Source organism: Myxine glutinosa, chromosome 5 (assembly GCF_964187855.1).
Source record: "Myxine glutinosa chromosome 5, kmMyxGlut1.1, whole genome shotgun sequence".
Lineage (NCBI taxonomy): Eukaryota > Metazoa > Chordata > Myxini > Myxiniformes > Myxinidae > Myxine > Myxine glutinosa.
Window position 1 is genome coordinate 105,866,162 of NC_136265.1, and position 18,379 is coordinate 105,884,540.

Here is an 18,379-nt window from a genome sequence, read left to right on the forward strand (position 1 = left end):
GGGTGTGCTCAGTTACCAAGCAGCTAGCTAGCGCTTACCAAGACACCAGGGGTGTGCTCAGTTACCAAGCAGCTAACTAGTGCTTACCAATCCACCAGGGGTGTGTTCAGTTACCAAGCAGCTAGCTCGTGCTTACCAAGCCACCAGGGGTGTGTTCCGTTACCAAGCAGCTAGCTAGTGCTTACCAAGGCGGGGTGTGTTCAGTTACCAAGCAGCTAGCTAGCGCTTACCAAGCCATCAGGGGTGTGTTCCATTACCAAGCAGCTAGCTAGCGCTTACCAAGCCATCAGGGGTGTGTTCCATTACCAAGCAGCTCGCTAGCGCTTACCAAGCCACCAGGGTTGTGCCCAGTTACCAAGCAGCTCGCTAGCACTTACCAAGCCACCAGGGGTGTGTTCCATTACTAAGCAGCTCGCTAGCGCTTACCAAGCCATCAGGGGTGTGTTCCATTACTAAGCAGCTCGCTAGCGCTTACCAAGCCATCAGGGGTGTGCTCAGTTACCAAGCAGCTCGCTAGCACTTACCAAGCCACCAGGGGTGTGCTCAGTTACCAAGCAGCTAGCTAGCGCTTAGCAAGCCACTCGGGGTGTGTTCAGTTACCAAGCAGCTAACTAGCGCTTACCAAGCCACTCGGGGTGTGTTCAGTTACCAAGAGTATCAGCTCCTTGTTTCTCTTGATACAATACAGTATGTACTATATCTTTTACCCCGATTGCTACACCTGTCACTGCTCATCCAACTAATAACTTGCACCACCACATCCAGGAGTGCAAGGTGGTGTGCAGGGACCCCAGACAATTTTGGACGGCAAATCGTGTACTACACTGGGAACTAAAGTGGTGTGTGCTTTGAGGAGTTGAGCAGTACCAATGAAGTACTTGACTCAGCAAATTACGCCGAGTCTGTGTCTGACGTTGGAGGGAAGCTTGTCCTGAAAATATTTATAAATGTCGGGTCACAGGACCTCACGGCAGCTGTATGCATTCAGTTTGAAGCAAAGTGATTGCAACTCACAAAATACTGTGTGCCTTGTACCCAGAGAGGAGGTCCTGAAAGCCATTGAGGAGGTCGTGCAACGCCTGCTGGATGACCTCAGCAAAGGACTATGTCCAACACTCGTCTGCAATGCACGCCATAGATGGGACAATGTCAGGTGATTTGTCGCAACACTCGTCTGCAATGCACGCCATAGATGGGACAATGTCAGGTGATTTGTCGCAACACTCGTCAATCAATGCACGCCATAGATGGGACAATGTCAGGTGCTTTGTCGCAACACTCGTCTGCAATGCACGCCATAGATGGGACAATGTCAGGTGATTTGTCGCAACACTCGTCAATCAATGCACGCCATAGATGGAACAATGTCAGGTGATTTGTCGCAACACTCGTCTGCAATGCACACCATAGATAGGACAATGTCAGGTGATTTGTCGCAACACTCATCAATCAATGCACGCCATAGATGGGACAATGTCAGGTGATTTGTCGCAACACTCGTCTGCAATGCACACCATAGATGGGACAATATCAGGTGATTTGTCGCAACACTCCTCAATCAATGCACGCCATAGATGGGACAATGTCAGGTGATTTGTCGCAACACTCCTCAATCAATGCACGTCATAGATGGGACAATGTCAGGTGATTTGTCGCAACACTCGTCTGCAATGTACGCCATAGATGGGACAATGTCAGGTGATTTGTCGCAACACTCCTCAATCAATGCACGCCATAGATGGGACAATGTCAGGTGATTTGTCGCAACACTCGTTAATCAATGCACACCATAGATGGGACAATGTCAGGTGATTTGTCGCAACACTCATCTGCAATGTACGCCATAGATGGGACAATGTCAGGTGATTTGTCGCAACACTCCTCAATCAATGCACGTCATAGATGGGACAATGTCAGGTGATTTGTCACAACACTCGTTAATCAATGCACACCATAGATGGGACAATGTCAGGTGATTTGTCGCAACACTCGTCTGCAATGCACACCATAGATGGGACAATGTCAGGTGATTTGTCGCAACACTCCTCAATCAATGCACGCCATTGATGGGACAATGTCAGGCGATTTGTCGCAACACTCGTTAATCAATGCACGCCATAGATGGGACAATGTCAGGTGATTTGTCGCAGCACTCCTCAATCAATGCACGCCATGGATGGGACAATGTCAGGCGATTTGTCGCAACACTCGTTAATCAATGCACGCCATAGGTGGGACCATGTCAGGTGATTTGTCACAACACTCGTCTGCAATGCACGCCATAGATGGGACAATGTCAGGTGATTTGTCGCAACACTCGTCAATCAATGCATGCCATAGATGGGACAATGTCAGGTGATTTGTCGCAACACTCGTCTGCAATGCACGCCATAGATGGGACAATGTCAGGTGATTTGTTGCAACACTCGTCTGCAATGCATGCCATAGATGGGACAATGTCAGGTGATTTGTCACAACATTCCTCAATGCATGCCATAGATGGGACAATGTCAGGTGATTTGTCGCAACACTCGTCAATCAATGCACGCCATAGATGGGACAATGTCAGGTGATTTGTCACAACACTCGTCTGCAATGCACCCCATAGATGGGACAATGTCATGTGATTTGTCGCAACACTCGTCAATGAATGCATGCCATAGATGGGACAATGTCAGGTGATTTGTCGCAACACTCGTCAATGAATGCATGCCATAGATGGGACAATGTCAGGTGATTTGTCGCAACACTCGTCTGCAATGCACGCCATAGATGGGACAATGTCAGGTCAACCTTCCAAAATCATCAATTTTCATCTTGAAAAATCGTCACTTTTCATCCTCTTGACCTGAATTGGGAAACCAACTATTTTTGAGGTCAAAAGGTCAATGGTCAAATCAAGGTCAAACTTCCAAAATCATCAATTTTCATCTTGAAAAATCTTCACTTTTCATCCTCTTGACCTGAATTGGGAAACCAACTATTTTTGATGTCAAAAGGTCAAAGGTCAAATCAAGGTCAAACTTCCAAAATCATCAATTTTCATCTTGAAAAATCGTCACTTTTCATCCTATTGACCTGAATTGGGAAACCAACTATTTTTCCGAATTGGAATTAAATTTTTCTGAAATCTGAATTCAGTGAGCTTTGATCAAGAGCGTCAATTTTAATCTTGATGAAATGGACAATTTGATGGATCAATGGCAACCTTTTTTTGGGAGGATGTATTTTGCAAGTATCGTGCTCTGCATGACGTCTTCTTGTTTGTTTGTTTTGTCCAATGAAGGGCAAGGCCCAAAACGTCATTGCTTTGTGATGTTTATGGCGGATAACTTTAACTCTGACCGCTTAAACGGTCAAACTGTATAAGCTGTGACCATTGTCAGATTTGTAACAAGTATGGTGCCCTATCAAGTGATTCAAATAAAGAATAGGATGGCTCTTTCGACAGTGTTCTCATCATATTGAACTGCTTCAATTTGTGTTTGAAATGTGATGGGATGAAACCGAACTATAAACTGCAATTCTGATGTGAGAAGGGCCTCATCTCAAATAATGTCCCCGCCATCCTCTGCATCGGGATGTAAAGCCACATGTCCCAGATGCACAAATATGTTGTGGAAGTTGAAGGTGAAAACCGTATAATTCGAACTTCCTGCAGATAGCCATATATGATGGGAAGTATGGGCCAAAAGGCCTTCTGCAGTGCCTCAGGTAGACATTGTGGGATTTACTGGTGGAGATGATTTGGGGATGATACGGTTTGGAGTAAAAATTGGTATAAACAGCTGAAGACCATTGGTTTATCATTGTTCATTCTATTTTATCATTCATTCCCTCAAAAGTAAAATGCTATTCAAAGCTATAATTGCTGTGCACGCGTTTGTCCAACTCAAGGTGAGACTGATGCAACTTTTCAGTAATGGTCGCTGAAACATCTCCACAATGTCGTGACAGGTTCGAAGAGAATGTTGGGATCCAGATGTTGGCAGAAAGCTCGGTTTGTGAGGTGAGGTTTAACTCCAGAACCTCCATAATCAAACTAGGTGAGCCTTATGATCGGAATATCACAAACATCTTGCAAACATATCACAAATATCACAAATCTATATAATAATACCGTAAGGACTCGACTTTGTTATCCCTTTTACGCCGCACCCAGTGACCCGATGCCCACGGCACTAATGCATTTTCCATCTACGAACCGCGCTCTTTGTTTATCACGTACAGCCATACTCGAAAAATCTGAATTCGCCGACTTTGGGACCCAAAAGCATCCGATTATCGGCCGATACGACGCCATCTTACGACACCATCGTATTGGCGTCTGCTGGGCGAAGGCGATGCGAGCCGTCCGCCGATTGGACAGGCGAAGGCGAAAGCAAGCCGTCCACTGAGTGGACAATCCAGAGCATGCATTTGTGCCGGTGTCGGCGATCGTTGTTCATATACGCACTCTTCATTCTCATCTTTCTTCCTAACTCTTACTCGGACAAGCAAATCCCCTATGCCATCCATAATGGTACACTCTATCCATACACCACATCCTACCTTCCGTGGATGTTCCACGGGTTTCGGCTAGTAAATATGAATATCACAAACATATCACAAACATCATCTTGTTTTCAAGTTCATATTTTGAATTTATTTTTTGTTTGCATGATGCCGTGACTCGTGGTGGAGCTAGAACACAGACAGAATGGATGAGGGTGTAACAGAAGGAAAAGAACAGCAGAAAGAGAGGGGGAGGGGTACACACAATCGTAGGGATGAGGGGCAAAATAGAGGGATACTTGGAATGAGGAAGAATCTCGACATAATGAAGGGAAAGCATGTTGTATGTATGACTTGTGTATGTTGTATGTTTCATCATTTCAGTTTCGTTTGATTCCATCAGGTTTTGAAAATATATATATATTTCCACCCATATTGGCATTTTCTGCCTTAAGGGGGATGGAATGTCTGTGCAATTTGGAATTCTCCGAGTTATATAACCACGATGTATTATATATGCACATCAACAGTATGCATGTTCTTGCTTTGTGTATGTAAAGTGGGTTATTTTTATTTTCTGGAGAGATCGAGGCAGCGATCTGTTGCCTATACTCTGCCCAAATAAAGGGATGTGCCAGAAGAACGTGTTCCAAACTGGGAACAAGATCACGCATAAAGGGTGGGGAGAAGTACTCTGCTAGTGAGAGCAATGAGAGGACACGGGGTGAACAAGATGGATAGAGCTGCAAACATAATTGGAAGGAAAAACTGGGAAACTGGAAAGAGGTGGACTTGGGGAGGGTTAATGGGGGTAGAAAAGATCATGGTTGTGGATGGGGAATGACCTGAGATGGTGGTGAACAGCAGTCTTGAAACCCTGGAGTCACTCATCTATACATTAAAGTAGCTGAATTTCTCCATCCATAGCCCGAAGCCAGCCCAGAGGGTGAGAGCAGGGGAGCCAGCCCAGAGGGTGAGAGCAGGGGAGCCAGCCCAGAGGGTGAGAGCAGGGGAGCCAGCCCAGAGGGTGAGAGGAGGGGAACCAGCCCAAAGGGTGAGAGCAGGTGAGCCAGCCCAGAGGGTGAGAGCAGGTGAGCCAGCCCAGAGGGTGAGAGCAGGTGAGCCAGCCCAGAGGGTGAGAGCAGGTGAGCCAGCTGTTACGTGCTACTCCCCAACCCCCTGGTCACAGGGTACCTCCGAGCCCCGAGAGGAGTCACGGCAGAAAAATGTGTTATTCTGTATTGCAAAGATCAATGGAGAAGCCTCCCCAATTGTTACTCACAAACAAATATTGTATTAAGATCACACAAGAATAACAGTACAACAATAATAGTATTCAATAGTACAATCAATATGTCCTATGATGGTACCATCAGTTTTGTAATATAGAACTCACTGTGCTCCAAGTGAGTGAAACAAGAACATCCCCAATGTCTCTTATTCCCGGCTTCAAGCCCAAAGTTGTTCGCTCCAGCGATCGCCAGAACGATGTCCAATCGAGACCAGAATCCCGTGCGGATGGCAAGCACAGTCGCACAGCCCAAAGCTGCACAAAGGCGCCCTCAAGGCGACCGGGAAATCACACCCTCGGGTATGCACTTTAACGGCTCACAGTCGGCGAACCGCAAATTAATCCTCAAGCCACGGTGCACACACACACGCCAGATACGTCTGAAAGCGGTGAAAACGGCTGATGAAGCAAAGACGTTACTCGACGCGCGAAGCGCGTGCGTCAAAATGGCCGACGACCCGTCGTTCTTGAGACGTAACGGCCTGGCGATAATTCTCCTCGGAATCCACCGCCAAAAACCTGACACGCAGGTTGATCGGTCACAGCGATGACAACTCTGTCGCAGGGACCCCTTTTCTGGGAAACCAGAGAGTTCGCTAGTGAATCACGTGAAAAAGCTGAATGCCTCAACTCTGTGTTTGCCTCTAAATCTTGTGTCCAAAACCCATCCCTCTCTGTACCCACCGTACCCAGTCGTACCCAGCTGCTCCTGGACTCTGTGTCCTTTCCTCCTGACAAGGTGGAAAAGTTTCTGTCAACCCTCGACTCTGATTCTGCAACTGGACCTGACGGCATCAGCCCACGGGTCCTAAAATCCTGTTCTTCCACTCTTTCACTCCCTCTCTCTGTTCTCTTCACCCTCTCTTTTGCTCAAGGTCATCTGCCATCTGCTTGGAAATCTGCCAACATCACCGCTTTGCACAAAAAAGGTGTAAAAACAGATCCCAGCAACTACAGACCAATCAGCCTTCTCCCAATTATCAGCAAAGTCATGGAATCCATCATTGCTTCAGATATGAAATCTTTCCTCTTCTCCAATGGCTTGATCTCTGATCATCAATTTGGTTTCAGACCTGGTCACTCTACTCTGGACATGCTGCTTCTGCCTTCTCAACAATGGATGGAGGTCCTCAATGCCAAACAGGAAATTAGAGCCGTCTCCCTTGACATATCACGTGCCTTCGATACGGTCTGGCACCCCGCTCTGCTCACCAAACTCTCCTCTTTTGGTATCCATGGAAATCTCCACGCATGGCTGGCGGACTTCCTCTCTAGTCGTAGTCAACATGTGGCCCTGAATGGGTTTCTCTCATCTCCTCTTCCTGTTCAGGCTGGAGTTCCCCAAGGCAGTGTTCTGGGCCCTGTGCTTTTTCTGGTCTTCATCAATGATCTCTCTGACTCTCTTGAAAATCCTCTATCTCTTTGCTGATGACTCTACTCTCTGTCGCTCCATTCTTCATCCCTCAGATCGGCAGTCTGCAGCCCTCCTCACTCTCTGCAGACCTGGACAAAATCACAGACTGGGCAAACAAGTGGAACATGTCTTTCAATCCTGACAAATCTCACACTCTTACAATGTCTCTCCGAAAAGACCGACTGGACAACCCTCCCATCCATTTTCTGAATAATCCTCTCCAAGAAGTTCTGTCACTCAAGCTTTTGGGTCTCACTATCTGCCATGATCTTTCCTGGGAAAACCACATTTCAAATCTGGCCTCCAAAGCCAGTCGCCGACTGGGCATCCTCCGTCGTGCGAAGTCCTTCCTTGGCACACTTGAGCTCCTCACCACATACAAGGCTTTCATCCGCAGCTCAATGGAATACTGCTCTCCCCTCTGGGCTGGTGCTCCTGCCTCACACCTACCTCGTCTTCACTCTGTTGAAACCAAAGCATTCAGAATCATTGGAATCTCCCGCGATGAAGCTAACTCCAAGGGCCTCTCACTCACTCATCGCTGGCAGGTTGGTGGTCTTTCCGTCTTCTACCGACTCCTCTCTGGCCTTGCCCCCCCAGCTCTCTCTGGGCTCTGTCCCGCAAATATTCCTACAGGTCGCACAAGATCTGCCTGCAACCCTCTTATGGTTAAACTGCCAAAATCAAGACTCTCTGCTCACCTTCACTCCTTCATTCCTCTTTTCTCCCGCCTCTGGAACAAACTCCCTCACTCTCTTCAATCCCACTCCACCCTCCAGGTCTTTGAAACAGCTGTTCACCACCATCTCTTATCTTCCCCCATTCAAAACCTTGATATTTTCTACCCCCGCTAATTTCACCCCAATTGCACTTTTTTGAAATACCAACTTCTGTCCTGGAAGTCCTTGGTGTCCTTGTATTTCATACTTCTCCCACCCCCCCCCCCCTTCCCACGCCTCCTCCCCCCAAGCCCTCTCCCTCCCACACATCTCCCTGCTCTCAAATGTTGTGTGCTCTCAAGTGTTTGTGTGCTTCCATTTCTCTCCCCATCTTGTCTTCCGTCCCTCTTTTTATATATTTTGTTTGTCTGGTTGATTTTTGTTTGTTTTGTTTTGTTTGTTTGTCTGGTTGATTTGTTTGTGAAGTAAATGTCAGCTCTTTCACGAGCCTCGATTCAGTATCCCCCCCAAAAAAAACAAAAAAACTCTTGCTCGCCAACGTTCGCTCCAAACCGCCAGTAGCTCGGATCCTTCTTGTCCGACTCACTAGCTCCGTCCTCTTTCTCTCCTCTTCTTCCTCTTCGTTATCCGGTTCCCGATCCGGTTTCCTGTTTCTTTTAACATTAACTTTTTTACCTTTTGAAAACAGTTCATGAACAATCAACCTTTTGAAAACAATAATAGTACATGGAATCAGAAATATTTACAGTGGATGCAAACCACCACAACGGAAGTGACGAATCCATAACACAGCCCAGAGGGTGAGAGCAGGTGAGCCAGCCCAGAGGGTGAAAGCAGGGGAGCCAGCCCAGAGGGTGAGAGCAGGTGAGCCAGCCCAGAGGGTGAGAGCAGGTGAGCCAGTCCAGAGGGTGAGAGCAGGTGAGCCAGTCCAGAGGGTGAGAGCAGGTGAGCCAGTCCAGAGGGTGAGAGCAGGGGAGCCAGCCCAGAGGGTGAGAGCAGGGGGAGACAGCCCAGAGGGTGAGAGCAGGTGAGCCAGTCCAGAGGGTGAGAGCAGGGGAGCCAGCCCAGAGGGTGAGAGCAGGTGAGCTAGCCCAGAGGGTGAGAGCAGGTGAGCCAGTCCAGAGGGTGAGAGCAGGGGAGCCAGCCCAGAGGGTGAGAGCAGGGGAGCCAGCCCAGAGGGTGAGAGCAGCGGAGCCAGCCCAGAGGGTGAGGGAAGGTGAGTCAGTCCAGAGAGTGAGAGCAGGTGAGCCAGTCCAGAGGGTGAGAGCAGGTGAGCCAGTCCAGAGGGTGAGAGCAGGTGAGCCAGTCCAGAGGGTGAGAGCAGGTGAGCCAGTCCAGAGGGTGAGAGCAGGGGAGACAGCCCAGAGGGTGAGAGCAGGTGAGCCAGTCCAGAGGGTGAGAGCAGGGGAGCCAGCCCAGAGGGTGAGAGCAGGTGAGCCAGTCCAGAGGGTGAGAGCAGGTGAGCCAGTCCAGAGGGTGAGAGCAGGGGAGACAGCCCAGAGGGTGAGAGCAGGGGAGCCAGCCCAGAGGGTGAGAGCAGGTGAGCCAGCCCAGAGGGTGAGAGCAGGTGAGCCAGTCCAGAGGGTGAGAGCAGGGGAGCCAGCCCAGAGGGTGAGAGCAGGGGAGCCAGCCCAGAGGGTGAGAGCAGCGGAGCCAGCCCAGAGGGTGAGAGCAGCGGAGCCAGCCCAGAGGGTGAGAGCAGGTGAGTCAGTCCAGAGGGTGAGAGCAGGTGAGCCAGTCCAGAGGGTGAGAGCAGGTGAGCCAGTCCAGAGGGTGAGAGCAGGTGAGCCAGTCCAGAGGGTGAGAGCAGTATTCCATCCAGCTTTCGAAGAAGGCCTGGTAGGTGGATAAGAGTTCAGGTGTGCCAAGGAAGGGCTTTGGATGACGGATGATGTCCAGTAAACGACTGGCTTTGGAGGCCAGCTTGGAAATGTGATTGCCCAAGAAACATCATGGCTGATAGCGAAACCCTGGAGTTTGAATGACTGAACTTCCTCAAGAAGATCATTACGAAAGTAGACGGGAGGGTTTGCCAGACGGTCCTTTCAGAGAGAGATCGTGAGAGTGTCAGATTTGTCAGGATTGAAAGACATGTTCCAAATGTTTGACCAGCTTGTGATTCTGTCAAGGTCTGCAGAGAGTGAAGAGGCTGCTGCCTATATACACCCCTTCTAATACACACCACAAGGCCTTTGAGTGTAATCACCCGGAAAGATCTGCTATCGCCAAGCATGGAATAAGGGCGGCCATGTTCCTCTACAGGACAATGTGAATGTGCTGGCGGCATCCCCGAACCGTGCCAGGAGGCGAATATTGGAGGCATGGCACACTGGCCAAACGAGGGCACCGTTGACAGAGGAGACTGTGGTGTTACCACAAGTGTATGGGCCTCTCATTCATAAACACACCAGAGAGACACCGATGCTGGAAGGAGGACAAGGACAAAGTGGGACATAACCAACACAGGCAACAAGGACAACAAAACACAATACACCGCTCAAACACGGACAAAACACAATACACCTCTCAAACACACACAAAACACAATACACCGCTCAAACACACACAAAATACAATACACCGCTCAAACACACACAAAACACAATGCACCTCTCAAACACACACAAAACACAAGACACCTCTCAAACACACACAAAACACAATGCTCCTCTCAAACACACACAAAACACAATGCACCTCTCAAACACACACAAAACACAATGCACCTCTCAAACACACACAAAACACAATGCACCTCTCAAACACACACAAAACACAATGCACCTCTCAAACACACACAAAACACAATGCACCTCTCAAACACACACAAAACACAATGCACCGCTCAAACACACACAAAACACAATGCACCTCTCAAACACACACAAAACACAATACACCGCTCAAACACACACAAAACACAATGCACCTCTCAAACACACACAAAACACAATGCACCTCTCAAACACACACAAAACACAATGCACCGCTCAAACACACACAAAACACAATGCACCTCTCAAACACACACAAAACACAATGCACCTCTCAAACACACACAAAACACAATACACCTCTCAAACACACACAAAACACAATACACCGCTCAAACACACACAATACACCGCTCAAACACACACAAAACACAATACACCTCTCAAACACACACCAAACACAATACACCTCTCAAACACACACAAAACACAATACACCGCTCAAACACACACAAAACACAATGCACCTCTCAAACACACACAAAACACAATACACCTCTCAAACACACACAAAACACAATAAACCTCTCAAACACACACAAAACACAATACACCGCTCAAACACACACAAAACACAATGCACCGCTCAAACACACACAAAACACAATGCACCTCTCAAACACACATAAAACACAATGCACCGCTCAAACACACACAAAACACAATGCACCTCTCAAACACACACAAAACACAATGCACCTCAAACACACACAAAACACAATACACCTCTCAAACACACACAAAACACAATGCACCGCTCAAACACACACAAAACACAATGCACCTCTCAAACACACACAAAACACAATGCACCTCTCAAACACACACAAAACACAATGCACCTCTCAAACACACACAAAACACAATGCACCTCTCAAACACACACAAAACACAATGCACCTCTCAAACACACACAAAACAAAAGGTAAACAGGCAAGTAGTGTAATAATGTTGCTTCTGGGACACCTCCGTTTAACATGGGAAATCCCTATCTAATGTCATTTACCCCCTTGTCTTTTTCAAAAATCATAAACACCTCTATTTCTCCCACCCTCATCTTTATGAACCTTTTGTCTGTAGTACCTATCCTTAATGTTGTTCATTAGACCACTCAAACACTACAAATATTTGTTTTCTCTTATAGACCTATCATCCTTCTTCTACATATCATCTGGCAGATTAATCTTTGACCCACTCAAACATTGACCCATTCACTTCCATATTAATTTTTCCCTTCCCTCATTGCCCCTAAACACCTATATTTCTCTCACCCTGTTCTTTACGAACCTTCTAACCTTTTGACATGTTATCCTTATTCATTAGACCACTTAAACACCTGTGATCCTTCTGACCTCATGGACCTTTTAACCTTTTACTCTTAATATCATCTGGTGAATATAACCCACTCAAACAACGACCCTACAAATATTTGTTTATGCGTGGGAAATAATTTAATTCTCCTACAACTCTCTTCACCATCTAATATATTAACAAAAAATATGTTTGAGTTTGGTTCTTTATTAAGATATTTTAACTGAGCTAAGATAAAATGGTAAACCTCCCTCAATGTTCTTGCTTGAGCGCCTCCAGTGCCACATACCATTTTTAAATTAAAGTATATATTTTCCTGACAACCATCAAAGTTTTCCGTCCACTCAAAAATATTTCCATCTTTTTTACCCAATTCACCGGTATTTAAATTAATTCTCTTATTTGTTTTGTGAACTTTTTTACCAGTTGCCTTTTCAATTATACCTATTTGATATTTTTCACATTCATTATGTTTTCCATTTATATACCAAGGTTGATTACACCTCCACTCTTTAGTCTGGTTGATACTTGGTTCTATCATTTATATAATAGTAAAAAAGGCGGCGGTAGCCCGTTAAAATCCCCAACCCCCCCCTTTTTAACTTATCACTTATATATATCTTATCACTTATATATATCTTATCACTTATATATATATCTTATCACTTATATACTTATATAACCATAAGGGAGACTATCAATTCCATTTTCTAAAATAAACCTCTTATCATCAAAAGCCCCCAATGCTTTCTTATTTATCTCTTCTGAATATAATTGATGTTTATAACTTCTTATTCCATTAATCTTTCTAAACTCTTCTTTCTTTGTTGTTAAACAGTTATAATAATCCTTAAAGTTTATTGTTTCTTTAATAACATTTTTCTTTACACCTTTTAACTTCTTATCAGTCTTTTCAACGTTATTCACAATGTATTTATAAGCATAAGCCTTTGACCTCAATCCCACAAATTCACTCATAACATTTCCTCCTAATTCATCCTTGAACTTTCCAATCACCTTTTTATTTTTAGAAGAGAACAACTCACTCTCTGGACTGTAATTACTCGTGTCATAGATATTAATGTCTCTTTTCATGTCTGAATAAACATCGTTGGTATTAATTTTCAAAATAAAACTATCTGTATCCATATAAAGTAGATTAACATCATTTTGATATTTCTTCCTCAAGTTATTATAAAAGTAATCATACATTAATGACTTTGATAAATCAAGAATTGTTGTTCCAATATAAATAGGTTTGTTCATTTCAATACTCTCTTTAATCAAATGGATCGCACAAAAGTTCTCAGTAAAGACCTCAGCTCGAGTAAAACTCGGTCTATTAATTAATTTTGATGCTTGTTCCCAAGATGTTGATAGTCTGATATTTTGTCTTTTCCTCACATTCTCCATAGTCTTACCAAAGACCGCATTATTCATCAATTTATAAAAGTCTTTCTCAAAATCTGTTTTTGACTCTGTTCTTCTTTGTGTATTAAAATCAATGTACCCCTTTAACCAATGACTTTGATTGAACTTTAGAACCCTATGGATCTTCTCTACTCTTAGACCTTTTGATAAATATTGTCGCAAATTTCTTTGGTGTAGAACATAATTTTTCTTGTTATATAATGTAGTAAGTAATTTTTCTGTTGATTCACCTATATCAAACGATCGTTGATAATCACTCAACCATTCTTTCTTTGGACTTGCTTTCTCACAAGCAAATGGGAGATCTTTGTGTAGGTTATGGAGTTCCTCTGGATATTTTAAATCAATTTCAAAATAATAACCAACTTTTTCTTCATCCAATTCTTTTTGTGTAGAGATACATACATCTTGTAAAACGTTTTTGTAGTCTTTTTCCTTTACCCATCTAAGTTTTCCATAAGGAAGAGCCTGAGACATTGCCCAGCCATACAGGTTGTTCGCGTCATAGTACATCAAGTAAGAACTCTCTTTCGTTGGATCATAATTTGGAAGATATTTGTTATTTGCTTTTGCGTATCTACTCGAGCAGACTTGTGAAATTCCACCTCTTTTTGCCTTTTCAATCATCAAAAGCATATCAACATCGGTTATCAAATCCAAATCTTGTTTTGTCATTTTCAACATCGCACTCCAGGCCAATCCAGGTGCTGTGTAGTAGTGAGCAGGATCCAATCCATATCCAGTGCGACAAACAGATCTAAAGGCTTCAAATACATCGGCCAATAAAAGCACATCAGTTTTGAGATACAAATCGTGATACTCGCCAAGATTCCTGATGTTATATTTTTCCCAAACATTTTGTGCGTGTACATAATCTTTATCAGATATATTACTGTTGTTTAATTTGTTATAGAAATTTTCTTTTGAAGGAAGTTGTGTTTCATTGAATCTCTCAAATGAGTCCATATAGTCATAGGGGTAAATTCCCTTTTGTGTTAGAAAATCTTTATCTAAAAAATACTCTGAAAGACATGGAAACTCTTTTAGATTTTGAACCAAGTTAACCAATGGACTTGCCATGAATTTAAATGTATCAAGAAATCTGATATGAGTAATAGGAGATGTGTGAATTGTTTTTGTGAATGAAATGTATTTCTGATCCGTGTTTGGAATTGCTGAGATACTTCCAGAAGTCTTTGAGAGTTCCTTGATAAATAGATGTGTATCATAATGAGCGTTGTTATGAAGAAAGACAGGAATGAAAGAGGGGAGTTGATAATTAATATTACAACTTTGATGAGCCAGACCTCTATATTTACCAGTGAGATGACAATGGTCTCTAACCTTTAGACCTTTACCAATTTTCTCCTCACAAATATGACAGACATTGTTTTTTATAAATTCCCTTTTTTCTTTACTTGTTAAGGACATTGGTTTATTGGTTTCTCTCATTATCTTGGTTAATCGAACACAGTCTTTTTCTAGTCGTTTCACAAACTCCTCTGGGGTATTTGAGCCTCTATACATCTCTAACTTGTTATATTTATCACCAACGGATGATTTGATATAATAACAAAAACCACAAGGAGTATGTTTTTGATATTTATTTGTGTATGATTCTTTTGGATCTGGAGAAGCAGTATCAATTTTTTCTAAAATACTTTCAAAATCAGCATATATAACAAATGGATGTTTGATCTTTTTATTTTCATCTTTGAATGTGATCTTTGAGCCTTCTTTAGGCATATTGATTACCGTTGATTTATGTTCGCCACAATAATTTGAATGTTTATCTAATCTTTCTTGTGAATTGAAGAAGTTAAGACAACGCAAACAAATATATATTTTATTTGTTCTCTTACAGACTTGTGGTTTTATTAATTTAGCAATATCTTTGATGTATGTATAATGTGAATTTTCGTCTGAATTAAAATATAGAAGATTAATATGAGTTTGTTTACAATTGTCAGAAAGCTTTAAAACCTGAATGTTGTTTGTTTCTGTTAGACCATAAACATTAACTGATAAATTATTCATCTTTTCAAATTTAGGAATATCATTTAAAGTCATCGGAAACTTTAGATCTTTCGTATTTAATGTATTCTCATATTTTTTATAATGAGATACTCTTTCATCATGAAAATGTGGAGGATGTAAGTGTGCTAAAATAGACCAGAGAAAACATTTATTGTCTTTATTTTTGATATTGATAACTGCTTTTCTATTTTTGATAACACTGGGTAAATCAATGTAAGAAGAAGCTTTTAGAGGATCTGATTTAAGAATATGAATGTCTATGTAAATAATTTTTCCTATATTGAATCCACTTCCTACGATTGAATTATCCACATCTTGCTCTTGTTTAATAAGTTCATCATAGACTCCTGATGTTTTAAAATCTTGATATGAAGATATAAAGTGTGGCTCAGTTCTCATGTATGGTGCATCTATAACTCCTTCATCCTTTGTCATTTCTAATTTTACTCCCATATAAAATTTAAGTGGTTTCATTTCCTTTAGTGTTTTTTCAATCAACGTTTGAACAGCAGGTTTAACTATTTCTACAGCATCAACTATAGACTCTGGTTCAGGAGGTTTGAAGTTAAAGACTCTTATTTTAATATGTCCTTTGAATGCTCCATCAGAGTTTTTAGTTGTGATAAAATTTGATAAATGTAGATTTGTTTTAAGATGTATTTTGAAGCCTTTCTTGAGGATATTTTTATTACATGTAGAACAGTGTTTTGTTTCAGGTGGAAGAGGGGAAAGTTTGTTTAAAATGTTGTATGTATGTTTTGCGGTGAGAATATGTTGTTTATAATATTTTACTTCCTTCTCGCAAGTATCACAATAAACCATATTTATAGCGTGAGAAAACGTGGTGTTTTATATATATCACTGTGCTTAAAATAAAACACTTTTGAGCTTTACAGCTCCGTTTTATATATATCACTGTGCTTAAACTAAAACACTTTTTCACTCAGAATCATCTAAGTCATAACTATCACATGAATACTCAGAATCATACTCAGAGTCATCAATAAAGCTACTCTCATAACTATCATTTGAGCACAAACTATTAGTATCATAACTATCATCTGTGTTCAATGAAATACTATCATCACCATCGTCCAAGTTCAATGAAATACTATCATCACTATCGTCCGAGTTCAATGAAATAGTAAAAACTTCACTGCTGTATTGACTCATATTTAATTAGCAAGAAAAATATTCCCATCAATATCTATATACTTTCTTTCATTAACAGATTCAATCTCTACAATTTTTATATCAAAAGTTATCTTTAAATAATCTCTAACTATCATAGAACGAAATGACATTTCACCAGAAATATTAACATCATTCATTTTACTTAGATCTACACCCTTTGGATTATTAAAGAAAATACAAATGTCTCCTCTAGAATTATTAATGGTCTTATCATTCTTTTTCAAAGTATCGTGGTCAATCACTTTTTCAAGCTTTGAATAAATTGCCAGGAGTAGAGGAGAAACTTTTGTTAGATTTACTTTAATGGATGTCTTTCCAGGTATAGTTAGAGCTCTTCCTTTAAATGAAATAGAGGGGCTCATGTTATTTTCCATAACTGGTTTTACCCAAAAATTTCCATATTTATCTTTGTTCAATTTAACATCTTTGACATATTTTTCTATATCTTCCACCGAAGTAGAGATTGATTGAAATTTGTCTTTTGTGCTTTGAAACATTGTATTTATTAATGAATAAACTTGCGTTTAGTTTAAGTAAAAATTTACCACATAAATATGATAAGTTCTGAAGGATATTTAGAATTTCCAGACTCTCCATATGATAAATTAGAGAATTGTCCGGCTTGTGATAGAGTGGGGCTTAATGATGAGGATTCATATAAACAATGTTTATTCTGTGATTATATTCTAATTAATGATAATAAGAAATATAAAAAAACATATAACTCTTTTAAATTAGAACCAAAAATGAATTACTTTACAAGATTAATAAGAGAGATGAATGTTAAGCATTATGGTGATAATACACCATTTCTTACAAGGAAAGAGACTCTTTGTATTGAGGAAATGTATAAGGGTTTAATGATATTTATTATTCAAAATAATTTTAATGGAAATGTTAATACAAGATACTACATAAATAAAATAATGAATTATTTTGAAATTAAACCAGAACTCAGGATAAAATATAGAGTTTCTAAAATAGCTCAAAAAAAGTTGGATGACTTGTTTTCCAAATATATAAATGAATGATTTTTTACCCGTTTGGGAAAATAAGATAAAATTTAATAACCATAAAAACATTCCAAATTCATTGAGATGTCTAATAGTTGGTTCAAGCGGATGTGGGAAAACCTGTTTACTTTTAAAGATGCTCCTTGGTCCTAATTTTTTAGATTATGATAATTTAATAATTTTTACAAAGTCAAGTTTTCAACCCGAGTATCAACTACTCTCACAGGGTTTTAATGCAGGTCTTAAAAAGGAAGACATTATCGGTTTATTTAAACTTCAAAACAAACTGAATGATTATAATATTGAAGATATAATACAATTATTTTGTGATACACAGAAATCAAAATCGAAACCCATAACTTGTATTCTCAGTGATAATACGGATGATATACCTTCACCTCAAGATTTAGATAAATCAAAAAAGAACCTCGTCATCTTTGATGATTGTGTTAATGAGAGAAACCAAACAGTAATGGATAGCTACTATACAAGAGGGAGACATTCTTCTTGTAATTGTATATATCTTAGTCAATCATATTTTCAACTCCCTCGACACTCAATAAGAAACAATGCCAATACTTTTATTTTATTTAAGTTAAATTCAATAGATGTAAATAATTTTTGGAGAGATAATTGCTCTACGTTATGTAGTAAAAAAGAATTTGAAAATTATATGAAACACACGATTGGAAAATATAAATATATTGTTGTGAAACAAGATGAGATACTAAATGATATTT

The 18,379-nt window shown here is 41.5% G+C and overlaps 1 protein-coding gene across 1 annotated transcript in view; it reads left to right on the top strand.

Annotated features, from left to right (window-relative positions):
- SPO11 (SPO11 initiator of meiotic double strand breaks) overlaps nt 1-18,379 on the top strand; it is an 87,115-nt gene that overhangs the window by 7,797 nt on the left and 60,939 nt on the right. The window contains exons 2-3 of the mRNA XM_078777204.1: nt 1,040-1,153; nt 3,958-4,046. Coding sequence (XP_078633330.1) covers nt 1,040-1,153; nt 3,958-4,046 — 203 coding nt within the window. The remainder of the gene's footprint in view (nt 1-1,039; nt 1,154-3,957; nt 4,047-18,379) is intronic.